This window comes from Euprymna scolopes, chromosome 26 (assembly GCF_053919585.1).
Source record: "Euprymna scolopes isolate OS-2025 chromosome 26, ASM5391958v1, whole genome shotgun sequence".
NCBI lineage: Eukaryota > Metazoa > Mollusca > Cephalopoda > Sepiida > Sepiolidae > Euprymna > Euprymna scolopes.
Window position 1 is genome coordinate 96467098 of NC_136507.1, and position 20077 is coordinate 96487174.

Genomic DNA, 20077 nt, shown 5'->3' on the forward strand with positions numbered 1-20077 from the left:
TATATATGGGGGGTATAATTATATACCGAATTATATATATATATATACATACATATATATATATGTATATATATATATATATATATATATATATATATATATATATATAGTAGTTTAAACCCATTACATGTAGTAATAATAGTGTAAACATGCGAGCGCTCCTACAAGAAGGAACGTTTTTTTGTCACATATGTGAACGTTCATGTAGGACTGAAGCTGGGTTGAAGAGCCACCTACGTGTACACAGCCGCAAAGCAGCTAAATGAAGAGATGAAAAACTTTTGTCAAGAACAAGCGATCCTACATATTAGTATTTTCGGTAAATCCTGTCGCCTTTTTCAAGAAACTATAAAATCTTGATTTTTTTTTTTATAAAATGTTATTTTAAAATAGCCACACGTTTATTTAAATAGTTCTAAAACCGCATACAGAGTATTTTACTCGGACTTGAGGTCTGCTATTTGCGCATGACAATTGAGATTATGAGGATTGCAAAGAAGGGTGATAAGACTGTAAAAGATCACATTTATATAAACAATTGCAAAAACTGGATTAACTAATAAAGAAAAACATAGGTAATTTTTCTTTTAATTATACCCCAACAAGGTACAGTGCTACTTGGATTTAAGGGGCTGCTATTTGGAACCAAAATTACAGGAATACTATGTAGGGAGTTGAGCAGCGAGATGTCTGTTTACATTATACTTGAACTTCTGAGAGTTTATACAGCCAAAGAACAGGGATCCGGGAGGGAATTCCAAAGTTTAGCAGTTCGAGAAAATAAACTATTACAATAGTCTAAGGACCATAGTTTAGGGAATCTAGGGGCTATCAACAATGAAGGGTGTGTTTTTACTCCTTGTCGCGTTAATCGGAGGTATTTACGTAAAAGTGTGCAAATGCTTTAAGTTCGTCGGAGCACATTTCATTAAAACACTTGTAAAACAGACACAGACACGCAACATTGCGGCAATAGAAAAGAAGTTAGATTTTGGTTGATAGTTCTGCCCCTATTAGATTGGAGATTGGGGGGGCTGTCTAAGAGTGAGAGACTATAGGCAGATGCACCAGCCCAGACATGGCAACACTATTCCATGCATGGGCGAACAGTGGCCTGGTAAATATATAGGACACATCCGGTACGAGAAACTTTCTAACACGGTAGAGAGAGCCAACATTTTCAGGAGCAACCCTGGTAATATCCTCAATGTATTTGTTCCAATTTATGTTGCCCGTGAACGTTAAACCAAGGAGTTTGAACGAGGAGCTTCCGGGTAGCGAAGAGCTTCCGGGTATTATTAGTCATAGCAATCAATGGTTGAGAATGTTTTTGGAAATTGTTAAAAGAAAATAAGCATTAAATGTCATCATTCATTTACGCCTCCATTCTACCACAGACTGAAGCTCTTTCTCTAAGGATTCATTCATTATCTTTAACATATGTTTAATTGAAACGTTCATTCATTGTCTTTGATATGTTTAATTGAAACGTTCATATTATTGGAATTTATGGTGGACATTATAAAAATATTTTTATAATGTCCACCATAAATTCCAATATGTTTGATCTGGAAATTCCAATGCAAAAGCAAAATCTATTAAGGGATTGATTTTTCGCTAATTGAATAATACAAGTTAGGAACAATTTGCAAGATCAGATGAAGAATTGCAATAGTACAAAATATTTTAAGAAAGAATTAGAAGTATTCATAAAAAAATGGGGAGAATGCTATCGTTAAGAACTATCGGATGAGATATTTAACGGAATTTGCTCTGAATGTTAATATTGTATTATTATTAATAATAATAATAATAATAATAATAATAATAATAATAATAATAATAATAGTAATAATAATAATAATGATTATACATATATATATATATATATATATATATATATATATATATATATATATGACTGTCGTAAAAAGCATTTAATAATAAAATGTTTAAATTTCAACGTTATTTTCACGCGGTTAACGGTAGCTGAATGGATACGGTCTTTGCTAATGAAGCCATGGATGGCTTCTGTTGCCTGGTTCGAATCTATGCACTGAAGATTTCCGAAAGGATGAAACACTGATGTCTTTAGGTATTTAATAATTATTACAGTATATATATATATATATATATATATATATATATATATATATATATATATATATATATATATATATATATATATATATATATATATATTTAAAGTGATGGTTGTGTAGTTCCAGCGAGAGAAAAAAATGTATATTTAAAAGAGTGTAGCCATCAACAATTTATATATATATATATTTAAAGTGATGGTTGTGTAGTTCCAACGAGAGAAAAAAATGTATATTTAAAAGAGTGTAGCCATCAACAATTGTGGTTTTTTTTTTAAAGGTTTTCATCATATTTTTTATTTTAAAATATTTTTATAACGCGTTTCGAGCTTAGGGTGTGCTCTCTTCAGATGTTTTCGTAAAAGGTTTTTCTTTAAAATGGGAGTTTGTAAAGTTATTTTTACCTCCGCTGATACTAAATGTGTTTTTCAGAGTGATGTGTGGTCTCAGACATGCCGTCTCCAACCGTAAGTGTTCAAAGTGTCCGGTCAAAGAGGGCGCTTTTGGTCCATTTGGTGAAGGTTTTTATGCTTTTTTATGTTTTTTTAAGACTTTCTTTCCCCATGTATAGCACACACTCACACACAATCACACACGCATACATATACATACATGTACATGTACACATGCACCCGCACACGCACGCAGGCACACACACATACACACACGCACATACATAGAAATATATGTAGGAGCATACATATATACATACCCGCCTACACACTCACACACGTATTCACACACATCCACCACTAACACGTCAGCCACATATTGGTTAATTATTTTTATTTTTTATTTTTTATTTTATATATATATATATATATATATATATATATATATATATTCCAGCCAAAACACGCATGTATATATGCGCTTAATCATTCAGACATAAGTACACATACACACACACACAAGTAAGATGGAGAATAGGTAGGAGAAGATACATATACACACATATACACGCACATACACATATATATACATACATGTATGTGCATACACACTCACAAACATCCACATACTATGTAGGCACATACACATACACACACACATGCACACACATAGAGATATGCAGGGCTCACACATACGCGTATATCCATATCCACACGAACACATTTACCCACTCATACATATGCATACATATATATATATACACACACACATACAGATGCGTATACATTCATCCACCCATATATATATATATGGACACATGCACCCACAATCACACATACACATACATATTCATACACCCCACCTTATGTATATATTGGTTGAAGTTTTCTTTCTTTTCTAATCCAAGCACATATGCATACATGGATTCGGTCACTCAAACATAAGTGCACGTACACACAAAAACAAGATGTAGCATAGATAACAGATGATATATATATACACACACACGCATACACAATCACATGTATACACTCACACACACACACATATATACATGCACACATGTGCGTACATACACATACATACGTATAATTTCTAATTGTTTGTTTAGTTTAGAGAAATGGTACTGTACTGGGTATGGACGCGCGCACCCGTGAAAGTGTGCGCGTGCTTTATTGTGCTTCTTTTGTTTCGTGTGTGAGGGTGCACATTTACCCCAGTATGCATGCGTGTAAGTGTATTTTGTGTTTTGCCTATTTATGTGTATAATTATGGAGAGATGTTTAAGGCGGGGTTAAACTTTGCTATAAAGTTTTTTTCTTGTGTTAGCAAGTAGAAGTAGTTGTCAGTTTGGAAGATGGGCATTATCTCGAATCTGCCTCCACTGCATGTGTGTATATGTTGTGATACATGCAGGTGTCTATTTTCCGCGATTTTGATGTTGGATCGGTGTAGGGCTACTCTATTACTAAGTTTTTTTGTAGCGCCTATGTAGGATTTATCGCATGCTGGACATTTTATTACATAGATCACGTTTTTTGAGGTGCAATCTAGGTTTTTTTTTAATTTTGAATGTTTGTATGGGGTTCGTAAATGTGTATGTGTTTCCCTCTAATATTATGTTGCAGACTCCACATCGTTGTTTGTTGCATTTTGTGACTCCTTTTGTTGCATCTTGATTGAGTTTGGATGAGGTAAGAATGCGTTTTAGGTTTTTGGGTTGGTGTTTGCTTTTTATTATTTTTGTTGTTTTAAGGAAGTTGTTTAGTTTGCTATTTTGGTTAAGTAGGACGAGGTTTTTCGTTATCTCTGTGAAAAGCTCTGGGTTGTTTGTGTTGTGTGTGGAGATGTATGTTAGGATTTGTTCTTTGTTTCGTTCTTTAGGGGTTCTCAAATCTTCTACTGGTATATTTGTCGCAAGTTGGATCCCTTTGTCTATAAGTTGTGATGGGTATTTTCTTTTTCTTAAATTTATTCGTAGTTCCTTGAGTCGGACTTTCCGAAGGTTATTGTCCGTGATTATGGTGCAGATTCTACGTGCTAGGGTGTAGGGAATTGATGTTTTCATATTCCCTGAAAAATGTCAATATTTATGTGTTTGTAATATGACCAGAAATCAATCGCAATATCTGCAATTCATGTCGGAAATGTTTAATATAATTTATAAGTGTGTTGCCATCGCGAGTTCAATGACCGTGACAGATTCCTGTTCAGTTCAAACGAAATCAACTAATACAAAAAATAAGTTCCGAAATAAAATGGAATCAACTTTTGCGATCTAAAAATGTCCACACCTCTCTACGAGAAACATTCTCCGCCATACACAGTTAAAGGGATGGTCAGTGTGTAGTTCGGCCGCCTTAATACCTTAGTGTGGAGTAACCAACCACTCTTGGACTTTTCTTAGAAGCCTCCATTTTCAATTTCGTTTTCGTTATTTCATTGTGGTATCGGCAGTATTAGCAATGTTGTTAGAGTTACTCGACTGGCGGTGTTCTGGTCAAAATCCATCAGACAAAAAAAAAACAAGATCTGCTATTTTCTGAACGTCTCTGCCTTTGCACGTGGCAAATAAGGACATCTCAGATGCGAAACCGCAAGTTTATAGAATGAGATATTTTTTAAACTCCTTTTTTACCCTAAACAAGACATATTGCCACTTGGAACATAAAAGCCTACTATTTTGTACTGTGTCTAATAGAGGACTGTGGGGAGTTGAGCAGCGAGATGTTTGTTCACATCACATTTAAACTTTTAGCGTGTTAGGGAAGAAGGAAACGGGGAGGGAATTCCAACTACCGGGTGGAAGCTTCACATACGTCCCCGCAGTTACTTAATCCACAATAAATTGTAGTCTACCTTGCGCTGCAGAGAACTGACCGTTGACTGTATAAAATTATTTTATATATAGTGCTTTGAATTAAAGTCTTAAACGCTAAAGTCAAGTATCATGGTTCAGTTGTGCTCTAAACAAAACATTCATTTCGAACGCGCAACTGTTTTATCAAAGACTCTCCTGTTGATGTTATATGGTCGATGAGCTCTTTTGCTTGTGCCGTGATAAAACTTCTCAGATTCACTTATGATGTTAGGCTGTATAAGGGTGTTCATTTTGGTCAAAATTGGACTGTTCCTTCTTTAATCGGATTTTTTCGATTAAAGGCATTCCGATACAAAACCAATCTAAGAACACACCCAGACACAAAAGAACATTTGTATAAAATTTAATAAAAATCAGCCAAGCTCTTTCGAAGTCCATAGGGAACGAACTCACACACACACACACACACACACACACACACACTTAATATATAAGTATGATAAAATGAGAATGGAATAAATAATGTTTGATTTAAGGAAGGTTATGACAAGTATTTGCGGACACTGGAGTTGAACATATGTTCTAGTCTACGGAGAAACAGTCACGTAGTAATGTGTTCCACAGTCGCGAAGACCTTAGGAAAGTAGCGCTGTTTATGAAAATTCCGCATTACGCTAGGCACATGGAAGGAGGAGTTTCTATTCCGTTGTGTTAGAAATACGAGTTCTTACTTTGAATGTCTTACAAGCAGGAAACAGATGTGCAGTTCAATCGATCATTTTCCAATGAGAACAGCGATAGAGAAAGACTAGCACCAATTCTTTTGTATAAACAACAAAAAAAGACCATGCTTTTATTGCGAAACCCCCGCCCGATTATGTTCCTTTACTTAATCTGAAAACCTCGTTACGCGTTGTTTATTTAATATATTTTTTAACTATGTCAATTAACATTTTTCTTCATTTATTCAAACATACATTCAAGTTCGCATCCATTTATTTATTCTATTTAACTTTATTGCATTTTAAAAACGTATTTTATATTCAATATTAATTATGTCTGTAAAAATGTTTCTGTAAATAAACATTTTTAAAAACCTCTCTAAATAAACTTCAAATAATAACAAAATATGTCAATAAATATTAAAAACATACGTAAATAAACATATTTATTCTTAACATTGATATTTTTATTTATTTAAAAAAATATTTTACTTTCTATATTAATTATTTCTGTAAAAATCAGTTTACAGATATTTTTAATTGTTATATTTATAAATATTTTGCTTTCAATATTATTTTTGTAAAGATCTAAGGATATTGTAATTATTTTGACCTACATTTTCGGTGGGGTTTCCGGTGACTTTTAAAACCGGAACTCGTTTATATCGCTAAATACGCTATTTCGTCAACATTTTTGATCCAGCATCAAATATATATATATATATATATATATATATATATATATATATATATATATATATATATATATATATAAACTGCATGTGTGTGTGTGTCTGGTCACGAATAGGCTCCTATATGGTTTATTATTTTAAAAACTGATTACATATAACGATAGAAGATGTGTCGAGACACAGGAATGTGTATTTATATGCGTAAGTATACTTTGATAATTATGTTTCAGTTTGAAGAAATATGGTATAATAAAATTATGGGGTGTACGTTCACGCCTGACCTCCATAGAATGGAAATATGTCACAAAGTTTAACAAGATTTTTTAATATAGATCCACAGAATATTGTGATAAGGTATGGTATAATAAATTATGGGGTTTATCTATTTTATTTTCACTTTCATCATATTTTGCTTTGGTTTTGATACCCCCAAATTCGAAGCTATCTATTTACAACCCTTCCTTTTCATAGCCTATCATACTTTAATAAATAAGAGTCCATTTTCTGTAGGCTGTTTTTAAACCCAGTCAACGACGGCTACTTTTGCTAGTATATATATATATATATATATATATATATATATATATATATATATATATAAACGTGAGAATGTTTGTAAGGACACTTGTCAACTTATATAATCGACGAATTTTTTTATCTACAGACTTGAAATTTAGTTTATAGGGTATTCAAACACGTGAAAACCCTTTTAATTTGTTTTCATCCGGCAAAAAAACTGCTAAGAGGTCAAAATTTAAAATTTGGTACTTTGGGGGTCGTCAGATTTTTTTTTTTTTTTTTTTTAACACCTGCCATAAAACTAACGATAGAGCCGAGATAAACTCGCGCAGTCTCTTCTGTGAGAAAGACGTAAGAGGGAAAAGAAAAGGACATTTCTTACTAGATTTCGAAATCTTTTTTGTACACTTTCAAGGGACAGGAACGGGTCCTCTGAGCTGCTCTTCCTTGGATGTGCAAAAGATTTCATTTTAGAACGTGTTTTACTCTTGTACAGGTAGAGGATTGCGTCGGGAGTGAGATGCTTTCTGGAGCGGTAGAAATACGCAACCATTTTACCAGCGACATTGGAAACGGATTTGATATAAGCCTTGCATTTTCTCTAATTTTATTTTGATGGCAAAACATTTAAATTTACATTTGATACAAATACATATTGGATAAATTTGCAAAGACTGTCCGTACTTTGTGTCCGTTCTATGAATCGTTTCGATGGAAACAGTTGCCAAGCGGTGGGGGGTACATTTCACTTAATTACTTGATAAACCACGCTGCCACCGAGACAGATGTTTAGAGCCAGAACGAATAAGTCTTGACGTCAAACTCGATTATGCTAAAAACAAAAAGATCGATAAGTCTTTCTGATATCGTGTCCAAAACGGGATGTAGCAACAAGTCACTTGATTTAACTGACCACATAAAAGACAGCCGAGAACATTAGGCATAATGAATGTTTTGGGTAACGTCCAACTATTATATTCCTTGCTTCGGATATTCATTTAGATGAGGATTGATAATTTAGTATTTTTTAGAGTATTCGTAGTATTATTGGTATTTAATTACTTCCTGTAGCAATATGTGACACAAGTCGTTTTTAATATGGGAGAAAATCAGCTTCATAAAACGGGGTACTCTGGAAGGAGGCAAAAAGAAAAGTTGCCTTAGGTTTCTCCTTCATTGACCAGGACATTGACCCGGACAAATTAAGTCTAGTGCAGCATCAGAACAAATACTACACTGTGATCTTAGCCCGAAGTACTATTCTCATCTTGGTCATTATATTCACAATGTTATGGTCGATGTTACCCCCGACATTCTTCAAGCGCATCTTTTCAGAAAGGTATATCTGATCTTTACATCATCAACGCTCTGATCCCCATCTGGCATCAACTGAAATGAATGATGGCTCTCTTCTTGGAAGAGCCTCATGTTTTGACAAGCTTCTGGGCTTGATCTTTACTCCTAATCTGAAATGGAACACGTACATCAAATTTGTTGCTAAGGCCGCTGGAAAAATGGTGGGATCCTTCTAACGATCTGATGCAATTCTCTATCTATATAAGAGCCAGGTACATCCAAGGATGGAGTACTGTCATCACATCTGGGCAGGAGCTGCTAGAAAGGACTTGTCCTGCCTTGATAGAGTTCAAAATAGACTTTGTAGCCTCGTAGGAGATGTCATTTTCTCTTCCCTGCAACCTCTATCTCACAGAAGAGATGTTGCGAGTTTGTCTCTGCTTTATCGTTATTTTCATAGTAAGTGCTCGACTGAGCTTCGATCTATGGTCACCCCTCGCCAAACTTTAACAAGAAACACTCGTCTAGCTGAAAACACTATCAATAATTCCCCCCCACTCTTTATCTGTGCCTAAACCTAAACGTAGATTCCATGAACAAAGCTTCTTTCTTAGAAGTGCACGCCTGTGGAACTGTTTTCCGCTTTTCCTGCTTTCCAGCTGACTACAATATGGTTGTCTTCAAGTCCAACGTAAACAAGTTCTTGATAAGCCGTTCCACTTAAGCAAAACAATTTACCAAATTTCCATTACTAATGATTACTATATTGTCCAATTGACTACTCTTAACCCTTGTCCTCAAGTGGCCTCTTGGCCTTGATAAGTGGTGATGCCTATGTAAAAAAAAAAGTTGAACCGACTTCCTCTGAAAATACAGTTTCTAGGAAATATTAAATTCACAAGCGGTTCCCAGTCACGTGCATATATCCGTCAGGGGCGATGACGACGTTAGGGTACTTTTTCTGTTCTTGCATGGAGGTGTCGACGTCCTCCTACACTCAGGACTTGGTATTCTCAAATGATCACCCATCTCGTACTGACCATCCTCAACGTTGCTTAACTTCGATGATCTAATGAGAACAGATGTGTCAACGTAATTATACGGTAGAACGAGTATATACATTTTATTCTTTATGGCACAATGGTCCAGTTTTAGTTTTTAAATTGATCGACGCCACAACGGGAAGTTTGTTCGTTTCAATCTTTTTTTTTTAATGAAATAGATTTTCTTTGTTATCAGCTTTGCTAGGTAGACATCCCATTAAATAAATAATTATAAATATTTTTTTATCTCTGATGCTTGATCAACAAAGATGGCGCAATTGCGTATTAACCGATTCAAGCGACTTCCGGTTTGAAACTCCTCGGAAGTAAACAGTGTTAATTTCAAGACCCCAGACGAAAATGTACTGTAATGTTTTAATATATTTATTTACATGTTTATATGAATTTACAGAATTTTTTTTACAAAAATAATGTATATTAAATAAAAGATATTTTTAAAATATAATATAACATAAATTAAATAAATGGACAGGGACATGGAATTTATGCTTTAATAAATGGAAAAGAAAATGTATGAATATTAAAATAGTTTGAAAATGAATTTTTCACATATAATAAATAGAATAATACATGGGAAATAAAATAAACGAGTGTTAATATAGATTAAAAAATATGAAATTATTGCATATAATAAATGGAATAAAATACGAAAAAAATAAATGAATGCTAACTTAGTTAAAAAATATGAAATGTTCGCATATGGAATGAAATATGAAAAAGAAAATAAATGGATGTTAACATAGTTAAAAAATATGAAATTTACGCATATAATAAAATATAAGAAAATAAATGAATGTCAACATAATTAAAAAATATGGAATTTACGTATATAATAAATGGAATAAAATATGAAAAAAATGAGTTCTCACATATTTAAAAAATAAATTTTGCATATTATAAATAAAATAAAATATGGAAAAAATAAATGAATGCTAACATAGTTAAAAAATGAAATTTTTGCATATAATAAATAGAATAAAATATGGAAAAAATAAATAAATGAATGCTAACGTAGTTTTTAAAAATATGAAATTTTCGCATATGGAATGAAATATGGAAAATATAATAAATGAATGCTAACATAGTTAATAAAATGGATTTTTTGCATATAATAAATAGAATAAAATATTGAAAAAAATAAATGAAGTCTAATATAGATTAAAAAATAAAATTTTTGCATATAATAAATAGAATAAAATATGAAAAAAATAAATGAATGCTAACATAGTTTAAAAAATGAAACTTTTTGCATATAATAAATGGAATAGAATATGGAAAGGAAAATGAGTGAATGTTAACATAATTTTAAAAAATATTAAGTAAAAGACGCTTATTAGCGAGATTTTCAGATTTAAAAAAGGAACATCATTTGACGGGTTGTTCAAATTAACAAGCACCGTTTACTTTCAACATGAAGGGAAGGTGTATTTTAGTCCATAAAAATATAAATTGATTTTTTAAGAAAATTTAAATCAAGATGTTTTAATATTTTAATTTTATAATTGTTCTGTGGATACATTCATAAGTTTTAATTGTTCCTTTTTATTCCAGGATGTCAGTATGAGTGTGACACGTGAAAGTTGATCTCCGTCGATGCTATTATGTTTTCTTTTTGTTTTTGTTTTTTTACAAGGGAGTTGCCACTTATCAAGGCCCGAAGTCCACTCGTGGATAAGGATTAAAAAGTGGACGGTGGTCACCTGAACAATAGCGTAATAATCGTTAGTGGTAAAAATTAGGTATAATTTGATTATTTAAAAGGACAGCTTATCAAGAACTTGTTTACATTGGACTTGAAGACGACCATGTTGTAGTCAGCTGGAAAGCGAGCTGACAGAAGAGAGTTCCACAGGCGGGCAGCTCTAGAAAAGAAGCTTTGTTTATAGAATTTGTGTTTAGATTTGGGAACAGTTGGAGAGTGGCTGAAATTGTTGATAATAGTTGTAGAGTGTCGAGCGTTGTTTAAATATGAGACCTATTACTGCAGTCATAAGACAAGTAAACTGTGAAAGGAAGCTGCTATAAAAGGTGATTTTGTTGCTCTGGGATTTTCTTGTCAAGATTTGATGCCGAGTGTCAAAGAGAAGCATTTTGAGTTGTTGCGTTGTCAAATTTTATAAGACTTTGAGTTGTTGCGTTGTCAAATTTTATAAGACTTTGAGTTGTTGCGTTGTCAAATTTTATAAGACTTAGAATTGTTGCGTTGTCAAATTTTATAAGACTTTGAGTTGTTGCGTTGTCAAATTTTATAGCACTGAGTTGTTGCGTTGTCAAATTTTATAACACTTTGAGTTGTTGCGTTGTCAAATTTTATAAGACTTTGAGTTGTTACGTTGTTAAATTTTATAAGACTTTGAGTTGTTGCGTTGTCAAATTTTATAACACTTTGAGTTGTTGCGTTGTCAAATTTTACAACACTTTGAGTTGTTGTGTTGTCAAATTTTATAACACTTTGAGTTGTTGCGTTGTTAAATTTTATAGCACTTCATTTATGTTGATGTTTCTGTATTTTTGAGATGAGGATTTATAATTTGTATTATTTGGATTATTCGGACTACTGTTCTTATCTTGAGTTTTATTCTCACAAGTTTTCAGCCGATGTAACTTCCGACCACTCTTCGAATGTATCTTATTGAACTTTGGAATGTTTCTGTTGAACTCGGGAATCTGCAGGGAATTTTGAACGGGAAGTTTTATTTAATACACTAAGGTAGCATGCTTTCGTTCCGTCAGCCATGACTGGGTAAAAGTCTTAAGTAATTCGCAATTGTATTCTTAGTATCGCATTGAGCAGTTTCACTTAGAACTGATCAACTTAGTACTTTATCCGTTACGCCGTGTAGCCTGTCGGGTCTGCTAAGTTGCTTTCAATCCTCAGTGCGGGTGATAATAATAATATAATTACAAATTATTAAGCCTTCTACTCGGTTATGGCTGATGGAACGAGAACATGCAACTGCCGTGGGTTATATAAAATGTTCCGTTCAAATTCCGTAATAGAAAAGACCATCTCCAACTCAACTATTCCATTTATTTCTGATTTGTTTTTAGATGAGGATTGAATGAGTGTTTCTTTCTCACAAACTATCAGCAAAAAACATTACCATGGCCTGCTTCCCTGGAGACTACAACATGAGCGTCTTCAAATCCAATAAAAAAAACTGTTTCTATAAACAATCAAACTTTATTCATTGCATTCTTCACTTTTAATCCTCTCTTAATATTCTTCATCATTTAATTAACAATCAATCCATATTCTCATGAACTTTTATCTTCGAGTTTAGCCTTAATTAGTGGTGACTCATAAGTATAAAAATCCAACGTCAAGCCTGCAATATACAGTGCATTTCTTCTGTTGCGATATTTTAAATAAGAATTTATAATTTGTATTATTCGTGGCATAACAGATACCAATGCTAAGTAATAATTAGTTCTAAGTGATAATCTTCCAGGGGTCGAAAATTCAATCCTTAGTACAGGCGATGCAAAGAATAGAATCAATTATAATTTCTACACGGTCATGGCTGACAGAAGATGAACTATCTATACCTGTGGATTATATGTACTGTTTGGTTCGAATTTTCGAATAGATTCCTGAGTTCGACTTATAAAGTTACTCGAATTCGACAAGACGTACATGAAGAAGGCCAGAGGTTACACCAGCCGAAACGTTGTGATGATAACAGTCACAACGAGAACAGTAGTCCGAACAATTTAAATAAATCCATCAACTATTTTATTGGCTTTAGTTTCAGACCCCCCCCCCCTCTTTTTTCTTTTGTTTTATATTTATCTCACTTTGTTTTTTCTTTGTCGTTATTTTTCCCTTGGTGCAACTGTTACTCTTTCTTCATATGCATGTACGTACAGCTTTCTATTTATCTCCTCATTTGTATCTTTCATTTCTCACTGTTTCTTTCTGTCTATAATTCTGTTTCCCTCGCTCCCACGTCCTCTCTCATTCTGTATCTTCTCTCTCTCTCTCTCTCTCTCTCTCTCTCTCTCTCTCTCTCTCTTCGCCTGCTTCTTTTCTTTCTCTCGTTTTTTTTATTTCACAATGGGGAAAAAGGTGGCTAGTTAATTTTAATGCATCGAAAACGAAGCTTCTCTTGTTTCATCATAATCGCTCTGATCCCCACCACTCCCCAATTTAAATGAAGGACTCTCGTCTTGGGGAAGCCCCATGTCTTAACAAGCTTCTGGGACTGACCATCACGCCTGATCTGAAATGAAACACATAAATCAAATCTGTTGTAAAGATCGCTGGTAAAATGATTGGATCACTCCACTGCTCCAGTAGGTATCTCACTGCTGATGCAATCCTCTATCTGTATCAGAGCTAAGTGCGCCACAAAATGGAGTATTAGTGCCACATCTGGGCAGGAGCTGCTCGGCATGCCCTATCTTGCCTTGATAGAGTTCAAAACCGGCCTCCAAACCTAGTCAGTGATGTCCTTTTCTCTTCCCTGCAACTTCTTTCCCACGAAAGAGACATCGCGAGCCTGTCTCTGGTCTATCGCTATTTTCATGGTAATTGCTCGTCTGAACTCCAATTTCTGGTCCCCCCTTCCAAACTTTCACAAAAACACAAGACTAGTTACAACCACCATATGTGATTTTCCCAACTCTGTATCTGTACCTAAATGTAAACGCAGATTCCATGAACAAAGTTTCTTTCTCAGAACTGCCCGCGTTTGGAACCCTGTTTTGCTGGCATGCTTCTTGGTTGAATACAACATTGTAGCCTTCAAATCTAATGTAAACAAGTTCATGTTAATGCGTCCCCATAAATAATCAAGTTCTACTCAATTTACACCATAAGTGATGACTACACCATCACCTTACATTCATTAACTCTTATCCTCCAGTGGCCTTCGGGCTTTGATAAGTGGTGACTCCCAAGTAAAAAAAATGTCTTTTCTCTGTTTCCACTCTTTTCCTAATGCAAGCAAATCTTTCTTACTCCTTATCTCTATCTATTTTGTGTGTGTGTTCGTCTCTTTCTGTCTCTAATCATATTTGTCTCACTCCTGTGTTCTCTCCCACTCTATCTCTCTCTTTCTCTCTCTCTCTCTCTCTCTCTCTCTCTTTCTCTATCTCTGTCCCGGTCCCTCTCTCTCTCCCTCTTTCAGCCTCTCTCCCTACCTTCTTTCTCTCCCTCTCTCTCTCTCTCTTTCTTTCTTTCATCCCTAATGCTTCGTTTTATATTACTTTTGTTTTCTTTATTACATTCTTTCTCAAATCTGACGCTGTTTGTTTCTATTCCTTTTCTACAATAAATAAACCAAAATCCTGTTAAAAATTCGGCATCATAAAAACCACTAACGCAAAGCAAATTAGTGCATCGGCCATTTTGTTTGGGCGGGAAAAAAGGACTTGTTAAAGACACAACAAAGTCCCATAAATCATCAGAGAGACCCGTTACAGGCTGTTGTTACTCACGTGATAGGTACGAACGCTGGAGAAACCACGTGACTGGGGGTCTTTCTGAGTCTGCCCCGAGGGGATCTTTCCAGCCTGCAGAAGTCAACAGAAGAAAATTCACTACCTTTTAAGTACCAGAAGTCAACAAGATTATATACTCGCAAAACTTAGGTTACTTCTACATAAAAATGTGACCTATGCAAAAAAAAAAGAAAAAAAACGAGAATTCAATGTAACCAAATTAACTTTAGACGAAATAACTCTGTTTATCCTTAAATTAAAAAAGTTGAAATTTAATTTTAAAAAGTTAATTAAGATATACTTGTAATTAAAACTGATTAACCTACACAAAAAAAATCATTTACAAATATAAAATGTCGACTTAAAAATTAAAATCTGATTCTAATTAAAATCGATTTATCTTAAATTAAGAAAAATATTATCAATTTAAAAAAAGATATTTACAAAAAATTAGGTGGGAACAAAACAATCAGCAGAAAGAAAGTCTCACAAGTTGGCAGTTCTTGGAAAAAAGCTATTAAAAATAGGAAAAAAAAATAAAATAGGAAAAAAAAGCTATTGAAATAGGAAAAAAACTATTAACATAGGAAAAAAAACCTATTAAAATAGGAAAAAGGGCTATTAAAATAGAACCGCTGTATTAAAGTGAGGTATCAAAAGAGCAGATTGATGAAGACCACTACCTCAATGAGTCAAACGAGCTTGAACAAGGGAAGCAGAGAATAGACCTAGCAATTCTTTAGCTTAAGAACACATGCCATAGAAGTATTTATAGGAAATAGTGAGTCTAGCAACATCACGTCTGTGAGAAAGAGAAAGGATGCTAAGAAGAAAAATTGGAGCAAATCAAATTACAGATACATTTCTACACTTTATCAAGAACCATCAAATGGGATAGAGCTTCACCAAATATAACAACAGTATTCCGTACATAATCTTATAATAGTCGAGTACTTACAATAATCGCAATAGTAATAATAAATAATAATAAATAAATATTATACAAAAATAATAAATAATAATCTTATAATAACCGTAATAATAATAAATAATAATAAATAATTTTAATATAAACAATAATAATAAATAATTTTATAATAATCGCAATAAATAATAAATAATTTTATAATAATCGCAATAAATAATAAATAATTTCATAATAATCGTAATAAATGATAAATAATTTTATAATAATCGTAATAAATAATAAATAATTTTATAATAATCGTAATCAAAAATAAATAATTTCATAATAATCGTAATAAATAATAAATAATTTTATAATAATCGTAATAAATAATAAATAATTTCATAATAATCGTAATAAATAATAAATAATTTATAATAATCGTAATAAATAATAAATAATTTTATAATAATTGTAATAAATAATAAATAATTTTATAATAATCGCAATAAATAATAAATAATTTTATAATAATCGCAATAAATAATAAATAATTTTATAATAATTGTAATAAATAATAAATAATTTCATAATAATCGTAATAAATAATAAATAATTTTATAATAATCGTAATCAAAAATAAATAATTTCATAATAATCGTAATAAATAATAAATAATTTTATAATAATCGTAATAAATAATAAATAATTTTATAATAATCGTAATCAAAAATAAATAATTTTATAATAATCGTAATAAATAATAAATAATTTTATAATAATCGTAATAAATAATAAATAATTTTATAATAATCATAATCAAAAATAAATAATTTCATAATAATCGTAATAAATAATAAATAATTTTATAATAATCGCAATAAATAATAAATAATTTTATAATAATCGCAATAAATAATAAATAATTTTATAATAATTGTAATAGATAATAAATAATTTCATAATAATCGTAATAAATAATAAATAATTTTATAATAATCGTAATCAAAAATAAATAATTTCATAATAATCGTAATAAATAATAAATAATTTTATAATAATCGTAATAAATAATAAATAATTTTATAATAATCGTAATAAATAATAAATAATTTTATAATAATCGTAATAAATAATAAATAATTTTATAATAATTGTAATAAATAATAAATAATTTCATAATAATCGTAATAAATGATACATAATTTTATAATAATCGTAATAAATAATAAATAATTTTATAATAATCGTAATAAATAATAAATAATTTTATAATAATCGTAATAAATAATAAATAATTTTATAATAATTGTAATAAATAATAAATAATTTTATAATAATCGTAATAAATAATAAATAATTTTATAATAATTGTAATAAATAATAAATAATTTCATAATAATCGTAATAAATAATAAATAATTTTATAATAGTCGTAATAAAAAATAAATAATTTTATAATAATCGTAATAAATAATAAATAATTTTATAATAATTGTAATAAATAATAAATAATTTTATAATAATCGTAATAAATAATAAATAATTTTATAATAATCGTAATAAATAATAAATAATTTTATAATAATCGTAATAAATAATAAATAATTTTATACTAATTGTAATAAATAATAAATAATTTTATAATAATCGTAATAAATAATAAATAATTTTATAATAATCGTAATAAATAATAAATAATTTCATAATAATCGTAATAAATAATAAATAATTTTATAATAATCGTAATAAATAATAAACAATTTTATAATAATCGTAATAAATAATAAATAATTTTATAATAATCGTAATAAATAATACATAATTTCATAATAATCGTAATAAATAATAAATAATTTTATACTAATTGTAATAAATAATAAATAATTTCATAATAATCGTAATAAATAATAAATAATTTTATAATAATCGCAATAAATAATAAATAATTTCATAATAATCGTAATACATAATAAATAATTTTATAATAATTGTAATAAATAATAAATAATTTTATAATAATTGTAATAAATAATAAATAATTTTATAATAATCGTAATAAATAATAAATAATTTTATAATAATCGTAACAAATAATAAATAATTTTATAATAATTGTAATAAATAATAAATAATTTTATAATAATCGTAATAAATAATACATAATTTTATAATAATCGTAATAAATAATAAATAATTTCATAATAATCGTAATAAATAATAAATAATTTCATAATAATCGTAATAAATAATAAATAATTTTATAATAATCGTAATAAATAATAAATAATTTTATAATAATTGTAATAAATAATAAATAATTTTATAATAATCGTAATAAATAATAAATAATTTTATAATAATCGTAATAAATAATAAATAATTTTATAATAATTGTAATAAATAATAAATAATTTTATAATAATCGTAATAAATAATACATAATTTCATAATAATCGAAATAAATAATAAATAATTTTATAATAATCGTAATAAATAATAAATAATTTTATAATAATTGTAATAAATAATAAATAATTTTATAATAATCGTAATAAATAATAAATAATTTTATAATAATCGTAATAAATAATAAATAATTTTATAATAATCGTAATAAATAATAAATAATTTTATAATAATCGTAATAAATAATAAATAATTTTATAATAATCGTAATAAATAATAAATAATTTTATAATAATCGTAATAAATAATAAATAATTTTATAATAATTGTAATAAATAATAAATAATTTTATAATAATCGTAACAAATAATAAATAATTTTATAATAATCGTAATAAATAATAAATAATTTTATAATAATCGTAATAAATAATAAATAATTTTATAATAATCGTAATAAATAATAAATAATTTTATAATAATCGTAATAAATAATAAATAATTTTATAATAATCGTAATAAATAATAAATAATTTCATAATAATCGTAATAAATAATAAATAATTTTATAATAATCGTAATAAATAATAAATAATTTTATAATAATCGTAATAAATAATAAATAATTTCATAATAATCGTAATAAATGATACATAATTTTATAATAATCGTAATAAATAATAAATAATTTTATAATAATCGTAATAAATAATAAATAATTTTATAATAATCGTAATAAATAATAAATAATTTTATAATAATTGTAATAAATAATAAATAATTTTATAATAATCGTAATAAATAATAAATAATTTTATAATAATTGTAATAAATAATAAATAATTTCATAATAATCGTAATAAATAATAAATAATTTTATAATAATCGTAATCAAAAATAAATAATTTTATAATAATCGTAATAAATAATAAATAATTTTATAATAATTGTAATAAATAATAAATAATTTTATAATAATCGTAATAAATAATAAATAATTTTATAATAATCGTAATAAATAATAAATAATTTTATAATAATCGTAATAAATAATAAATAATTTTATACTAATTGTAATAAATAATAAATAATTTTATAATAATCGTAATAAATAATTAATAATTTTATAATAATCGTAATAAATAATAAATAATTTCATAATAATCGTAATAAATAATAAATAATTTTATAATAATCGTAATAAATAATAAACAATTTTATAATAATCGTAATAAATAATAAATAATTTTATAATAATCGTAATAAATAATACATAATTTCATAATAATCGTAATAAATAATAAATAATTTTATACTAATTGTAATAAATAATAAATAATTTCATAATAATCGTAATAAATAATAAATAATTTTATAATAATCGCAATAAATAATAAATAATTTCATAATAATCCTAATACCTAATAAATAATTTTATAATAATTGTAATAAATAATAAATAATTTTATAATAATTGTAATAAATAATAAATAATTTTATAATAATCGTAACAAATAATAAATAATTTTATAATAATCGTAATAAATAATAAATAATTTTATAATAATCGTAATAAATAATAAATAATTTTATAATAATCGTAATAAATAATAAATAATTTTATAATAATCGTAATAAATAATAAATAATTTTATAATAATCGTAATAAATAATAAATAATTTCATAATAATCGTAATAAATAATAAATAA

At 28.4% G+C, this 20077-nt stretch overlaps 1 protein-coding gene across 4 annotated transcripts in view; it reads right to left on the reverse strand.

Moving 5' to 3' along the window:
• The window catches only part of LOC145248290 (uncharacterized), a 261627-nt gene that overhangs the window by 48362 nt on the left and 193188 nt on the right, over positions 1-20077 (reverse strand). For 2 of the 4 annotated variants that reach the window (XM_080110166.1, XM_080110164.1), the window contains exon 4: positions 15049-15123. The exons of the other annotated variants lie outside the window; for them this stretch is intronic. In XM_080110166.1, the coding sequence (XP_079966292.1) occupies positions 15049-15123 (75 nt within the window). The remainder of the gene's footprint in view (positions 1-15048; positions 15124-20077) is intronic. 4 annotated transcript variants of the gene reach the window in all.